This window comes from Gopherus flavomarginatus, chromosome 3 (assembly GCF_025201925.1).
Source record: "Gopherus flavomarginatus isolate rGopFla2 chromosome 3, rGopFla2.mat.asm, whole genome shotgun sequence".
Lineage (NCBI taxonomy): Eukaryota > Metazoa > Chordata > Testudines > Testudinidae > Gopherus > Gopherus flavomarginatus.
Window position 1 is genome coordinate 184,351,557 of NC_066619.1, and position 16,922 is coordinate 184,368,478.

At 39.1% G+C, this 16,922-nt stretch overlaps 1 protein-coding gene across 2 annotated transcripts in view; it reads left to right on the forward strand.

Moving 5' to 3' along the window:
- SPATA5 (spermatogenesis associated 5) overlaps positions 1 to 10,612 on the forward strand; it is a 313,506-nt gene extending 302,894 nt beyond the window's left edge. For both annotated transcript variants that reach the window (XM_050946311.1, XM_050946312.1), the window contains exon 16: positions 10,140 to 10,612. In XM_050946311.1, coding sequence (XP_050802268.1) covers positions 10,140 to 10,316 — 177 coding nt within the window. In that variant the 3' untranslated portion in view covers positions 10,317 to 10,612. The remainder of the gene's footprint in view (positions 1 to 10,139) is intronic.
- The last annotated feature ends 6,310 nt before the right edge of the window (positions 10,613 to 16,922 follow it).

Below are 16,922 nucleotides of genomic sequence, written 5' to 3' on the forward strand. Positions count from 1 at the left end.
TCATATACAAAGGCAAGAGAATTTCTGTTATGGACTATACAACATTTACATTAAGGACCCTATCTAACTAACCTTTTGCTAACATCCCTCCTCTCCACATATGTGTGTATAAATGGTTAAACAAAAAAGTAAATCGCTGGTATATCATCATTCTCTCATCTATCTATTGGTTTTGTACAGCTGACCATCATCATAGTATCTGTGCCGTCCTTGTTAAATCAATAGCAATAGTAAAGTTTCTAGTGGATTTAACTGCATTTCTTGCTCCTCCCTTTATTCAAGATAAATACTCTGCTAGTTTTTTGTTTGTTTGAGGGGCTTTCTGTGCAGCATCGATGGTAGACAGCCATGGTCACTATTCAGGAAAACAGCCTGCTGCGAAGAATCCAAAACCAGTTTAGACCACTCCCTACTGGGAGTTGTGAGGCTAGTCAGGTGGAAAGGGGAGAAGAGTTTGATCATCTTTATGCCACAGACTTTTCTGTGTTTCTTTTACTGGCTGTAGCAACCCATAGAAATTACTAGAGTACTAGCAGTATCTCGCTCTGTGACACTGTTAGGAGTGAAGGCAGTGAAGAGTCCTATGGCACCTTATAGACTAACAGACGTATTGGAGCATTAGATTTCGTGGGTGAATACCCACTTCTTCAGATGCATACTCCAATACGTCTGTTAGTCTATAAGGTGCCACAGGACTCTTTGCTGCTTTTACAAATCCAGCCTAACACGGCTACCCCTCTGATACTTAGGAGTGAAGGACTAGTCTAAAGTGTTCTTTGGTTGTTAAGGAAGAAAACAGAGAGAGGGAGAAATCTCTTACTCTTGACCTACTAAAGAGAGGGCTGCTGTCCCAGTTCCCACAGACAAGTAGGGCATGAGGAACCTTACAAAATTCCTTCTCTTTCTTTGCATGCCTTGTTTGGACAGGAGCCCAAAAGGTCTCAATTTCTTCACCCAGCTGAATTTAAAAAAGGAGTAATCAGACTAGGAGAAGTGAGGCCCAGCTGACTAAACATCAGGCAGCTGCAGAATATTCTGTCTTCCCATACTACATTATTATATACACTCAGTGTGTCATCTGACATCATGTCAAAGCAAGATGCTCTCCCTATCTCTGCTCCTGAGAAGAGAGCAGTCATAACCAGCTGTTTAATGCCATAACTATAATGCCTTTTGTAAGCCAGCAGCTGCAAAGGTTGTTTTGTTCTACATAGGTCCCTAAGATAGCACTACCTACAGCTATGACATGTCTTGCAAGTCTCGGAAGATTTTTATTTAGCATAATTCAATCCATCTTGCTGGGGGCATTCAGCATACTAATAGTGGCTCCATGCACATGTTTTCTGCAGTACTACTGTAAGTGAAAACACTACATTGTTAATCACTTTTAATTAAAAAGTGTTTGTATGTGTATGTATAAGTAAAAAAAAAACTATTTTATAAGCCAAGCCTCTAGAAAATCAGAAAGAGTGTGTGTGTGTGTGTGTGTGTGTGTGTGTGTGTGTGTGTGTGTGTGTGTGTGTGTGTGTAATATAAAAAAGTAAAATATGGCTTCCTGCTCCACCTCTAAGGGAGGAAGTTAAACTTTCTCACTTAAATATTTATATGAAAATGAAATAATTCTGAGTTTAACTTAATTTTGTATGGAAACACGTGGAGGGTTTTTTGTTTTGTTTTGTTTTTAGGTTGCACAAATATAGCCAAAACTAGAAGTTGGCAGAGAATGCTGTTTAAAAATATTTTGTCCCAGCATGTAAAAACTCATCATGTTACAGAATTCTTTTGTTAAAGGTTCAACTATGCCATGTCTCTGCCAGAATGATGGGATCTATATCAACTTTGTAAGTTTTGGAAAGGAACCGGCATTTTGGGCTTGTAGTTACAAAGGTTAAATTGGAATTTACACGTTTAATATATTGCTTGGAAAGATACCATGTCTAGTAATTTTTTAAAGAGACAGTGGAAAAAATAAAGCTTACAACTACATTCAAAAATTCACTCGGGCTGTTAAATCATGCCAGAATGAATAGAAATATATGCAAAGACACTTTTGCATCTACCGTTGAAGATCTTGATTTATTCCATGAAGACTTCATCATACAAACATTATGCTGTAGTTCCTGAATAGTCCTTGTGGTTTATTCTAGGCATCTATCTCTTCTGTTCTCTGTGTGTATGTGTGTATATATGTATGTAAGCGTCGTAGAATAAGCATGACAGATACATATATATATGTCTATGTAGATGTACATGTCTAGCTCTCTGTGATGTTTACCCACATAAAGACAAAGGACCCTAGGTTTTGCAGTGTCAAATAAGCAATTGTATGGGCCAGGCATGTCAAGCTCATTCTCTACCTATAACATTACCCCCACCTCTGTATTTTCATAATGACTGCCCAGTTGCCCATGATCACTCCCTCCCTCACTTGTTTGTAGCAACAAAGAGTCTTGTGGCACCTTATAGACTAACAGACGTATTGGAGCATGAGCTTTCATGGGTGAATACCCACTTCGTCTGAATACTGCATCTGACGAAGTGGTTATTCACCCACGAAAGCTCATGCTCCAATATGTCTGTTAGTCTATAAGGTGCCACAGAACTCTTTGTCACTTTTTACAGATCCAGACTAACACGACTACCCCTCTGACACTTGTCACCTGTTTGTGAGGTTCTGTGGGCCTGGTGATAACAATACTTAGACCAGGAAGCCAGGAGACAGATCTGAAGCACAGCTTCCCCAACTGAGAGTAGGGGATGACAGTTGGAGGCACCACAGGCATGGAACTCTCATTGTCAGATTGTGTGTACAGATGGTGTGAACACTTGCAAAACCTATGCTACGGATTTGTCACATAGGCCTTTCCTCTCTGTGTGTATAAATAGTTAAACAAAAAAGTGAAGCATTGATTTTATACTAAATATAGAAGCAGGCTTGTAGTAATACAGGGGAAAGCTTTGCGATTCATGATTGAGATTTTTCTCCTCAAGCATGGCATGTTTTTTATCCTGAAGCTCATATTTTGTCCTCCTTTTCTAAACACCAACTTCCAAGTCCTTTACTGATCTTATCTAATAAAAACTGTAGAGGTGACAGGTTTTGTTTCTTACATTTCTTCAATCTGCTCTTCTGAACCTGTGTCTGGCTAGCAGAGACTGGTCGGCCAATCTTTTGGATCATGGATGGAGGATATACATAAATTATACTGTCTGTCCTCTCTCATGTTGACAGGAAATCCTCATCAATCATGAATTGCAAAGTTCCGTCGTCTTTCCTACAAGTCTGGTTTTTCTTTAATAAACTATTCAATGTTATGACTTTTACTGAACTCTTGTTTTTACTAACCAGAAAGAGGAAAGAAGCACCCTGATTTATATAAATAATATTTTATTTAAGCACATTATTGTAGAGGAGAGTATCAGAATAAAAGACCATATGTCTCAAGATGTTGCTCATGTATTTAGGATGCTATAGGCTTTATCTTATCTATGAACTTTTACTTGAAGTAGTTAATAACATTTCAAATGCATATTATTAAAAACTGAAATGAAAACTATGTGTTGGTCTTAGATACATATGGTCTCTATTACCATAGTATCTGAGAACCTCAGAATCTTTAATGTATTTATCATCAAAACACCCCTGTGACATAGGAAAGTAATCTAAAATAGTGATTACTGGTCAAGATCTGTGTGAATTAGTTGTGGCTCTAATTAAGTATTCAGGTATTGACTGTAGGTACTCTGATGCTACTGTGATGGGCATAGTATAAGAATTTGTAGAATGGATAGCTAGATTCTTTACAGAATGTGAACTGTATTGTGAGTGGACTTTTACTTCACTATGTTTGTGATATATTAGTTCTTTTTCCAAATTGCCAAAAATAGAACACAGCCTTTAAAAAGGAACTGTATTCAGCATAATGAAGAGATTGAAGATTGTTTATTTCTTGCCAAAGGTTTGATGTGTCTTTTGAATAATTGATCTAAGTAACATTTCTGGTTTTGTATCAGTGGGGACATTTTGCAGCATAATCAGAGTTATTCCATCCCTTTTGGAGTTATCCTTTTCCTAAAGGAATAAAAATATTATAATAACCTAAGAGAAGATAAAAAATTCAGGCACAGCATTCATTATCATCCCTGAGGTTCTTTTACAGACAAAATAGGATTATTTACAGTAAGATGCAAATACTGACTTAAAATCTTTAATTTTCAAATACGATACCCATTTCTAGCTACTTTAAAGCATTTTGGTTCAGTCATGTTTTAAAGAAAATTTAGTTTGCATGGCACCTTGATGTACTTTTATCCACTTTTGTATGAAAAGCCCAAATCTAGGAATACCTAGTTATTGTTTTGTTCTCACTGAATCAGTGGGAAGCAAAGTTCGATTTTAGCACACTATTAGCACTCTCTCTGTCTCCTGTCTGCTGTGCCTGCAACAGTTCATCCTCCAGGCTGCTCCCTACTCTGTGATTTTTTAAGAGTCTTCCATGACAAACTTCATGGGCCTGATTCTCTTCTCACGTAGGGCTTGTCTACATGGTGCATTAATCTGCACTAGCGGGGTGTGGATTCCAGTGTACGCCAGATCGTTGTATGCAGGGGCGGCTCTAGGTATTTTGCCACCCCAAGCGCGGCACACAGGCTGCCTTTGGCGGCTTACCTGCGGGAGGTCCCCAGTCCCTCAGATTCGGCGGCACACCTGCGAGAGTTCCGCCGAAGCCGCAGGACCAGCAGATCCTCCACAGGCAAGCCGCCAAAGGCAGCCTGCCTGCTGCCCTCGCGGCGACCAGCAGAACGCCCCCGTGGCTTGGCGCCTCAGGCACGCACTTGGCGTGCTGGTGCCTGGAGCCACCCTGGTTGTATGCTTACTGACCTGTGTGGACCCTGCTGGTGTGCACTAGAAGTTCCCTAGTGCACATTAATGTAGAACTGTTTCAACTGAGAATTACTATACTATTCAAACAGTAGTACATTAACGCACACTAGGGAACTTTTAGTGCATGCCAGCAGGATCCGCCTGGGCCAGTCTGGGTGCAATATGCTAGTGCACACAGACCTCTAGTGCAAACTAATTCTCTAGATAGTCATTACTCTGCTTTTACCCAGTGGAGTCACTTCTTGTTTACACTACGAGAGAGGAGAATCAGACATCCTGACTTTGATGGGAGTTTGCATGAGAAAAGACTGAGTAAAAACAGACATTTTGGCCCTCAGGGTTTGGCTCTTGGATTATTCATGTCTTTTTAAAATGTCATTTATGAGTCTTTTTCACTCTTCTGAATGCTGAGTTGGAAAATTGGCACTCCAGATCCATAATCTTCCTTCTAGAGCGCCTCGTTAGGTGCACTCCATGCAGAAACAGTCTTTCAGGTAGTCTTCATCCAGGAAGCCCCACAATTTGCACTATTCACAAACCACAGGATACCATTCTGGTTTAAGTTCCTAATCCCTCTTACACACAACCCCTTACAACATCTATTTGGGGGGTGCGGGGGAAAAAGCTAGAAAAGAAGGAAAAAAGAAAAGTGAAACACAGTGTGCAGCCAACCAATCAGTATGACAGTTACCCACATACAATCAGCACCAGCTGCAGCCCAATTAAACTCAACATTCACAGGTGTTCCCAGCAGCCTGTGTGTTAACAAAACCACTTTCTTGAAAATACCTCAGACTTTAACACAAAAACTCATTCCTTTTTAACGTTCTTGAAAGCTATTTAGAGCACTTTAAATACAAAGAAGCTGAAAAGGACTTTCAGCCTGCTGGAAAGAGTTGGTACTTAATACAAAAATGAGTGGGAGTCAGCCAAGTTGAATCAGCCAGTTTAACCATTGGTTTGGGGGGAGGAAGGGTTACCCTGAGTGATGCTTATTTAGGAACAGTAACTGGTGCTCATTTTATTTTTAAGATTTAAATTTCTCTATTTTAATATTCATCATATTTGTAATACAGCTGTGAGGTCCTGGGTGGCTTTGAGGGGGGTATCACTTCAGATGGGAAGTGACGTTTTTTCTTGTTTCATATAGTCATTTCATAAACTAGCTTCCTGGGCTTGCATAGTAAGATTTGTAAATTAGTTATTTTTTCTCCTGAGCTTAGAGTTCCCTGTGGGTGGTTCAGCTTCTTTGTTAATACCTCATGTTTTTGTTAATCTGCTTTATTAATGTGATTAGAAAGTGAAAGATATTCTGAGATATGATCCAAGCAGTCAGACTAATGTGTAATGTAGTTCTCTATCATCCCATATAGAAAAAAAAACCCCATATGTGTAAATATTGTTTTAGTTTTAGTTTATAATAGCACTAATAATTTAAGTACTTTTCTGTGTTCCATATGGGATTAACAACTTTCGGCTGCACCTCAAACCTTCAACTCCTCCTAGCTGGCTTCTAATCCCCAGGAAATGTCCTGCACCTCTACAATAATTTCTTAAATATATATTGCCTGATCTGTTGCTAACGGTTAGGGTTGCCAGGTGTCCTGTTTTTGACTGGAACACCCGATCGAAAAGAGATCCTAGCGGCTCCAGTTAGCACCGTTGACTAGGCTATTAAAAGTCCAGTTGGCATGGGGCTGGCAGGCTCCCAACCTGGCTCTGCGCAGCTCCCCAGAAACGGCGATGTGTCTCTTGGGTCCTAGGTGGAGAGATGGCCACAGGAGCTTCGTGCGCTGCCCCAAGCTAAGCGCCAGCTCCGCAGCTCCCATTGGCCAGAAACCATGCCAATGGGAGCTGCGGGGGTGGTGCCTGTGGGCAGAGGCAGAATGCAGAACCACCTGGCTGAGCCTCCTCCTAGGAGCCGAGGGACATGTTGCCACTTGTGGGGAGTCAACCAAAGTGAGTGCCACCTAGAGCCCACACCCTGAAACTCTACCAGGACCCCAACTCCCTCCCAGAGCCTGCACCCCCTTCTGTGCCCCAACCCATACCCCAGCCCTGAGCTGCCTCTGGTATCCAAACTCTCTCCTAGAACCCTTACCCCCTCCTGTGCCCCAACCCCCTGCCACAGCTTGGAACCCCCTTCCACACTCCAAACCCCTCGGACTCAGCCTGGAGCCCCCTCCTGCATCGCAAACCCCTCGTCCCCTACTGCACACCTAGCTGACACCTTCCCGCACACCAACCACCTGCCCCAGTCCGGTGAAAATGAGTGAGGGTGGGGGGAGAACGAGCAACAGAGGGAGAGGGAATGGAGTGAGCGGGGGCGAAGCCTTGGAGAACGGGCGGGACAAGGGTGTTCAGTTTTGTGTAATTTGAAAGTTGGCAACTCTAGCAAGGCTTCAGATTTCTATACTGCTCAGCAGAAGTGCAACACTGATTTCAGAAAGGGAAACTAGTGCCTGAAGAAGGGGCAACAATATTATTCAGGGTAGGAAAGAAATGTAATAAAACAATGAATGCCTTTGTGGGCCATTTCCTGCAAGGTACATAGAAGGCATGGGGGGGCGGAAATAATGCTCTGTCAGCCGCATTGATTTCCACCAGATTTCCTGGTGTGTTTCTGCCAGGTTTGGAGAGAAGCTTGCTTCCTGGCTCCTCAACTGTCTTTCAAAAATTCCTCCATCCCTCTAATCCTGCAACTGTAGAGTTTCTGTGGCCTCCTGATATAAGGGGAGAGCATGCTGTTGAGCCCTCTCTTCCCTTCTACTGGTTCTGGGATCTTTCTCTTCCCTGTTCTCTTTGTCTCACTCCATTCTGCTTCATGCAATCTAATACTAATTGTTCTGGTAGGCAGAGGAACTGGAGAAACTGTAATAATATGTACTTAAACAGTAGAGCTGGGCAAATAATGCAAGTAAATTTATCAAACCAAATTCAAATTCAAATCACTTTTGTGTTCTCTTTCCAGAAGTGTACATAGGGTTGAATTTTACTAGCGAGAATGCTTGTGGGAAGAATATTTTAAGCTTGCACACTTAAAACTTACTTCAAATTTGCTTTCCTTAATCTTTCACTTCACCTACCTGATATTCTAAGTCAGCAATGGACTATAAATCATACCATGTAATTTACATGACCAATCACAATGGCCCAAATTTTGAATATTGAGCAACAGAAAGCCTTGGAGTACATTAATGTATTACAGATTTAGTCAAACACTTCTGAATAATAAAAAGTTTGAGTTTTGAATGTAACTAGAAGAAAAGGCAAAATTAATAATAACTATTTTTGTGAATTATTTGCTTTTCTCATCTGAGCAATTATAATAGTCCTGAAAACCAAACAAAATTTATTGATTTAGTGGGATATGTTTATATCCTATAATTTTCAAATACTTTGGAGCTTTCTTGCACTGTCCTTAAGAGTAAAACTAGAAATAAAAGAACTTAGTGGCCTTTGGAAGTTAATTATGGTCACTGTTGCTGATAGTCTTGGCAGGAGCCTAGAGGCAACATAAAAGCCATTGAAAGTATTGGCTGGTAGGCAAATTCCTCCTCTGTGTAGCAGTATATCAGTGAAACAGAGGGAGATAAAGTAATAATGTTTGCTTCCTCTTTTTCTAAAGTCTTATTACATCTGCCAAACCAGGGCTCCTCCTCACTCTGCCCTATATTGGAGCTTCCAGCAGTAAAAAAATACACAAGCCATTCACCATTGCATTTCTGCTGGTTGAGTGATATTTTGCTTCAGTAGCTCTAATGTTCTAGATGATTAATGATCATTGTAGGCAGATTTGTCCAAGAAAATTTGTTCTTTCTTTTTCCATTGGTGGATCTGAAAAGACTTTAGAAAACAAATTACCAACATGTAAAAAGGAGTTATTCCATTTGGTATAATGAAAAACTAATGCCGTGGCATACTATGTATTAGGGAGAAAAGGGCTGAACTTCAAAGATCCACATTATTTCAAAGTTCAGAGTGGGTTTTTTGGATGTTGTTTTGGTTTAGGCCTATTTTTAGTCTACAATTTCACAATAGTTTGCTCTCCTTCTAAAGGTTTTATTTAATTTGAAGTAGCTTTATAACTGTGATAGATAGGAATTGGGAAGTATTCCTCTTCTTCTTCTAGAAAATATGAGTGTAATAGTCAGGATGTTTACATTAGTTTCTAGAACTTTGCATCTCTGTAAGAAGTTGATGCATTAAATCTCAGCAATCCTTCAACAATTCAGTGTCTCTGTACTATTGAAAAGCATTAAAATACATAACAGCAGTGTTTTAGCTTCACTGCTCATTAGAGCAGCACAGAACTAATAGTAATATTGTTGTAACTTGACAAAGCCATCTAAATCCATGCGTGTTTTTTTGTGAAAGCTTCCTAAACATGCTGCTAAATCCTCTAAAAAGCTACTGACAGCTTTGGCAACAATTAGCACAGCATAAGCAGTGGAACTCTTTTCAGTAAGTGAACAAACTGAGAAAATATGCTGAATGGCTGGACAAATGCATTTCAGCTGGCTCTTTCATTTACAGATATAAGGGTGCAGTCAATATCAATCACTGTTTTCCCTGTTGCACTGGAAATCACAATATCTCTTTTCATTCCACAAGCTTTTTTCACCACAGTAATGTGTCTTTAGAGTGACACTGGCATCAGTCTGTTTCCGCTGTCTGAAGTCCAGAGAGCTTAAAAACACATATCAGAGTATGAGACCATAACCCTCTTCCCCCTCTACACTCCTCTCTCTCTTTTCTTCCTTCCTTCTCCCAGCTTTCCTCTCTGAATTAATTGTATTTACTTCTTTCTCAGCTTAGGGTTTAAAGAAGAAAGTAGTCACAGGGATTTGGAGTATCTGTTCTTCTGGTTTAGCGACAGAGACATGTGTCAGATTGTTTGTCACTAATCACTGGATTTTTAATATATCAGGTGTTGCAGAGAGTTTAAAAACACTGAAGCGGCATATGGTAATTAAATTAGAAATAATTGTGACGTTATGATGTAATGGACTGAGGTTTTTAGTTCGATCTATTATAGTTTGATTTTTCAGAGGTGCTGAGCACCCACGACTCCCATTCAATAGAAATCAAGTATTAGAAGCTGGGCCACTGTAAAAACCAGGCCATCAGCATATACTAATGTTCTTTTGTGATGACTTCATTTTTCGCTTCAGATCAGGTTTGATCTGGAAACAAAGGTGAATTTTCAGATTGAAAAAAGAGTGTGTAAATTATTTTTGTTTTTCATTTATAGATAACAGCAGTCTGCAGAGAAGCAGCCCTTCTAGCCCTTCAGGAAGATATACAGGCCAAATGTATTATGGGACGACATTTTCAACATGCATTGAGTATTGTGACCCCTAGAATTCCTGAGTCGCTAAGACAGTTTTATGAAGATTATCAGCGGCAGAGTGGACTACATACACTTTGAGAAATTAACGTGTGCATTTTCACACTCATTGTATGTGTGTGTGTGTGTGTGTGTGTATGTGTGTGTATATATATATATAATATACACACACACTCATTTCACCTGTATACAGCAAATTTTCTTTACATTCTTGAGAGCTTAGGAATTTCTCATTGTAAATGGAATGTCTGAAATGAACTCCATTGCAGAAATTTCATAGTAGAAGTCTTTTGTGTTGATTGTGAACTATGTGAATGCAATGGAAATGGTTGAAAATTTTGTACTTTATAATAAAATGGTATAATCTGCATTATTATCATTCAGATTGCTGGTTTAAATCAGTTTTATCTGCAAATCATATCATACAGTCTGGAAAAAAAAGAACTCTCGATTCAGTAATTTTTAGACTGATCCTTGATCATCTCCTTGAAAACATTTGCAGCAGCAGCAAATGTCCCTGCAGTCTTAATCTCTGTGTGTCTGGTTGTCAGTTCTGCACCAGGGAGCAACACAGAGACTGGAAGTGGCATGGAATACATGCTGAAAAATATTCTGAAATCTTTGATTTATGACATTCAAAGAAGTTGCCAAACAAGCCTGCCAAACATTCAGCTTTCCTCTCTTCCCCTTTCGCCCCCCACAAAAAAGTTAAGGTGTTCCTCATTGATCACAGCACAATGTTTAACTTCAAGTCTTGTACATCTTCCCTTTGCTTATATTATAAGGTAGGAATATAAATTAGAAGGGTTCATTAGGCTTGTTATAAAGATTGGGAAAATAGACTATTTCTAATTCATGGTTAATTTAGAACTATTTCCAGATGTCAGAGAGAGAGTTTTTTAATTAAAAAGAAAATCTGAATATCTTGTTGATTGGGAAAATTGTGTATTTCTTACAGATCCATGTACAATTTTTTCTCTTTATAATATATACATAGTGACAAAGTTCCTCCTTTGCCTTGGTGCGTCCTGTGCTTATAGGTGGATTTGCTTGCCTCAGCAGCCCTCAGTTTGACCACTTTTGCTAATGGCTCAAACCTGCCATCCACTCAGCTAACCTCATCACTGGCCAACATGAGGCAAACGGAGAACAATCTCCACAGTCTCTGCGTCCCACCTTATGGGTCAGGGACAGGCCAGATCCCTTTCCAATTTAGACCTTCCCTTCTGGTGTTCTCACAGCCCAGGTCAACTCCTCCTTTGTCCAATCAGAAGTTGGGCGGATGGGAGGAACCTGGGCGCACCCTCTACACCGGTTTCCAGCCCAGGGCCTTGTGAATAGCAGCTGTCTACAGTGTTCCCTGTATTAGCTGCATGACAGCTACAACTCCCTGGGCTACTTCCCCATGGCCTTCCCCAGCACCTTCTTTATCTTCACTGCAGGATCTTCCTCCTGAAGCCTGATCACACTTGAACTCTTCACTCCTCCAGCAGCACACATATCACTCCCTGCTCTTCGCACACCCACCTACTAACTGATGGAAGGTCCTTTTTAAACCAGGTGTCCTGATTAGCCTGCCTGCCATAATTGATTCTAGAAAGCTCTTAATTGGCTCCAGGTGTCTTGATTAGCTTGCCTGTCTTAATTGGTTCCATCAGGTTCCTGATTGCTCAAGGACAGCCCCTGCTCTGGTCAGGGAACAGAAAATTGTTCATCCAGTGGCCAGTATATTTGCCTTCTACCAGACTCCTGTACCCCACAGTCTGAGTCTGTTACAACATATATGTTGATATTGGTATTTTATCTGATATTTAGTCTACCAAGCACTGTACCTTGATCTGTAGAGGACATATTGTAAAACATAATGGAAAAAGTTGAGAGATGTTTATTACTTCTTGATACGGTGCATGTGAGTAAAACTTGAAAAAATGTGCATTTAAACTGGACCACTAAAAACCTTTGAAATTTCCTAGAAAATCCAGTGAGTAAAAATACTTAGTTGATAGAACTGATGCAAGTGGCCACAAAAGTGTGGGGGTACAGATACAGATTTTTAAACCTATTTCATGACTGATTTGTTTACTGAAACCATGGCAGGTTGTTTCTTGGACATGTATTCTTGTACCTTCAGTAAACAAGCTGATCAGGTAAAATTACTTGCAAGTTAATGAGCTATTGTATACCAGATATGATTAGAAAGGCAGATCGATCGAAAGCAATAATTAAAAGGGGGGGGAGCCAAAAGGTGATAAAAACTGAAAGGATCTGACTTTATTTCAACAGGTAATTGCATGGTTTGGCTAATGTTTCTTTCAGCTAAGCGGAAGACCCTTCGGGGTCAAAGCATTAGCCAAATCACGCTGTTACCTGTTCATGTAAAATAGTTTCAGATTTTATCACCTTTTGGCTTATTTTTTGGATTTAGTGTTGATTTTGAAGAATTTGGCTTCTTATGGTAGTTCGATATTTGTTTATGCAAGAGTTTTATGTCTATGTCCACACCTTCTGTACTTTTTAAAGAAATAAGCTTTTGATTTTGTTCAGACGATTTCTTTGTTCCGTTCAGTTTCTCTCGTTAAACATAGTCTTTAAGGGGCTACTGTTACCTTAAAAATCACACATCTGCCTGCTTTGTAACTTACTTTAACTGAGAGAGATTAGAGGAGGAAAAAAGTAGTTGTGTACTTTTTGTGTTTGATGGTTAGAACTTAGTCCTAACCTAACACAGTTCACAAATCTGGCCCCTAAATATCTACATGTTGATCTGGATGAGAGAAATCATTGTTGTCATTTCTTGGGAAGTGCTCAGATGTCATGGTAACAGGGACCAAAATGAGAACCGGACTTGGAGAAATAAACATGATGACAAGAGCTTGCAGCCCATTCCATAAGTGAGATTCACATTTATATCAGTGTGATTTCCACTTGTTGTGAAGGCTGCAGAATTGGAATATCAGGCATTGGGGAAAGGGATGGGATCTGGCACCCAGCCACCAATTGTTCCTGTGAAAATTTTCCCTTAGAATTCTTCATTAAATGTACCATCTTTCACTTCCCTCACTTGATATAGAGCTGTGTGAATTAATAAATGTTAAACTGGAGATATTTTCTCTTTTTGCTGGGCTTGTGGAATAGAAAAGGCAGTTTAAGTTTTATTGCAACTTGATTTTTTTTTAAATATGGCAGATTGGTGAAATTCGTCAAATATTTCTGTTTTGCAACTAAATATTTGTTGTGAAAAACTCAGGTAAATTTATGCCAATTGAAAATTAGCTTAGTCCTGATAGTAGATAGTTTGAGGAATAAAGAAATGTATATTGTGCATACCCAGTTGTTTATGAAAGGTACAGTCCAATATTATAATTGAACAGCAACATTGTACCATTTAATCAGAATGCGGGGAAAATAACAGGCACTCTGTGTTGGAAACAATTTTGACAAAAGCTCATCGGCAACAAAAGAGCTTCACAACCATTTTGAAAGTACTTTGGAAAATACTTTGCCAAAACAGCTACTGTGCGTGGCTTGAATTTACATGCCAAAGTACACGATCCTGTAGCATGCACAGTGCCCGCAACTGTTGGAGTTAATAGATGAGGACACAATAGGGCAGAGCATTCCAAGGGTATTCTGTTAATGAATTATTTTTTAATTATCATTTTTAACACATGATATTGAGATCTAAACTTTTCATATCATGCTTCACTCAATATACAGTATCATTTATTGGCATTGCACTAATCTCTTAATTGTAGGAGACCATATAAACCTCAGTATCTCCACACCAAACGGAAAGTTAAAGATGGAATTTTACCCGTAACTGTGAACGTCCTTGCTTCTAGCGAGTTATTCCCCTTCATATTGTTTTGGTACTTTTGTATGATTTAATTTTCATAATTATAGGTTTGGTGAACAAGAAAAATCCACCATGTAAAAATTCATATCCCCCTTCTCCAGAAGTAGTTTCAGTACTTATTTCCTGACATTCTTTAGGGATAAGGCTTTTCTGTCTGTCCCCCCGCCCCAATTATCTTTTGGAGCTTATCTTTGGCTCAGACACTGTTTGAGTTGTGGAATTGTTAACATTAAATCGGCTTTTCAATGTTTCAGGCAAACTTCGTTTAAATACAAAATTTAGCTTCATCTTCCAATAACAACATCTTGTGAATGGTGTAAAATGTCTTTCAGCTAGTTTGCCAAAAATGAACAAAATGCTAAAATGTGTTTACTTAATTTGAAAAAAGTCCAATCTTGTATTTTCCCTAATGCATGGAACAGATTTTCAGTGCAGCTACAATGTGCAGTTTTTTAACTCTGTGGAAAAAGAATGTAGTATATTAACATGATTTTCCTTGAATCTCTAAATGAGAATAGAACATAATAGTTGGTTCAAATGTTAAGGGAGAAATTTTGGGATAGATTAGAGATTATTTTTGAAGATTATTTAAGAATATATAACATGTCTGTCCTACTGAATTTTTAATCCTTTGAAGTTGATTTTTCTGGCCTATATATTCTGGGTCTCATCTCTTGGTTTCTCTATTCATTTTAGATGTCAAACTGCAGTTCTGCTTCAGAAACCTAGCCTATATCAAGCAAAGCACTCCCTTAAGTAAGCATATTTTGTTTAGAGCTATTGAAGAACTATAGGAAAATACATTTTTTTATGGGGCATGCTTCAGACTCAATGTTTAAGGAGTGTAGATGAGGGTCATGAGAGAGCAGTGCTGCTGAGTGTGGTTCTGTAAAAAGAACTAGGCTGAGGGAAGTGAGCACTGCAAGTTGATAGGAAAAACCCCTCAGCTCAGTACCACTGAGGCACTGACAATTGGCCTGGTAGACATATTGATTTATTAGAACTAATGGACACATTTGTGTCTGGCCCTCAAGGAACAGGAGGTGATTCAGTGGGTGAAACAATATTGAATTTAAAAAACTGGATTTGCAAAAGTATTCAATGATTTGGAGTGGCTCAGGTTTTTTTGATGCCTACCATGAGACATCTCAGAGGAACTTGACTTTCAGAGGTTGGGTACTCAGCTCTTTCTGAAAATCTAAGCCTCTTTTAGGTGTCTCAGTTTGGGCAGCCAAAAATTGAGACTCAACAAAATCACTCATCGCTTTTGAAAATCTTAGCCAAAGTTTCCCAAACAAATTGGCCAAGCTAATGATGGACAAATGTAAAAGGTTTGGCTCATTTAATATAAACAGCAAATTTGGACACATAACTGAATTTCTCTAAAGCTTCTGAAGGATCCCCTTAATCCAGCCTGCTATATAGTCTGAGCAATTACATGCCAACTTCTATAAAATACTGTTTTTACCAAATAGTGACTAAATAATTGGTTTCTGATTAATCTCAAAAAAATTACATTTTATGTAAATGCAGCAAATTTCTAAAAGGATTTCCTAATATTGCTATTTTTCCCACCACATGGAATCACAGTCTAAAATAGTCTCCTTTCTTATTCAACTCTCAGATCATTGTATTTCTTTACATTGTCATTATACTTCCTTCACAACATTGTAGCCAAAGGAATTGCACCATGGATGAATTTGGCCAGGTGCTTGAAGTACACTGAGTTCCTCAGATGAAAGGTTCTACATAATTGCAAAGTTTTATTATTATGCACGTTTTGAAAATCTGTCTCAAGTATATTGTGCTTTTAGTTCTCACATTTTAGAACCCGAGCTTGAGTGCATAAACCTAAGCTAAGAATCTCTTCTTCTGATGGTGTGAAAGGGCCAGAAAACCAGCCAACCTCCTTAGCTGACATAGCCCGTTCCTACAGCACCACCATTCCATGCAACCTCAGCATTGGTGACGTGTAAAGGGCAAGAAGGGAAGGCGCCTCAAGTACTCTCAGCTGGCATACTGGCCCCTCGGCAGCATAACCAAATGTCATACCTTAAAGCACCCCGAAGTTGGTTCAAATACAAAACTATGCTGAGGTCAGGTTCAGCATGGAATCTGCCTCTGGGGAAATGCAGCTGGTTTCTTTCTGACCACGTCGGCTTCTGAGCTGTACACAGAAGATACTGTGTGCAATGGAAAATCTGGGCCTTCATTCTAAAATATGAGTTTTATATTTGTAGTTAGTCACTAGACTTTTTTAATATTTGTATATATCATACATAAATCTGTTAATGGCTATCCCTTTTTTCCACTTTTGATATAGAAGAAACTATTGGAAGTAAAGAATAGCAAAACATTTTAAATGTTAAGGTAAAGTAAGGACCATTTCTTAAAGTGCTCTATCTGGTGTATAAATCCGGATAAAGAACATTTTTGATTTCTGATGTGTATGTGGCAGAGACATGCGGAGTTGCAGTTGTTTTAAGTAGGTTCAGTTTTGATTTTGTTAACATCAGGAAGACAAATAATGCTTATTAGTGTTAAACTGAAAACAAGTTTTAACCTTGGATTTGTGTCTGCTGTCTCTGCAACTTCCATTTATTCATTTATTAATCTTCAATTTAGGAAACCTAACCATGCATTTTCTGCAGGGCTTTATCCAGTTTCTGTGCACAATATTAAACTAGGTCATTTTTTCCTACAGGTTTTAATAAATTGACTCCAATGTTCTGCAAAAAACTGGAGGAGATGTTTTTCAAATAAACCTTTCTGCCACTATTGCAGACTGTGATTTCAGTGGTTTTACAATTGAAGTAGGGACAGTCCTAGTC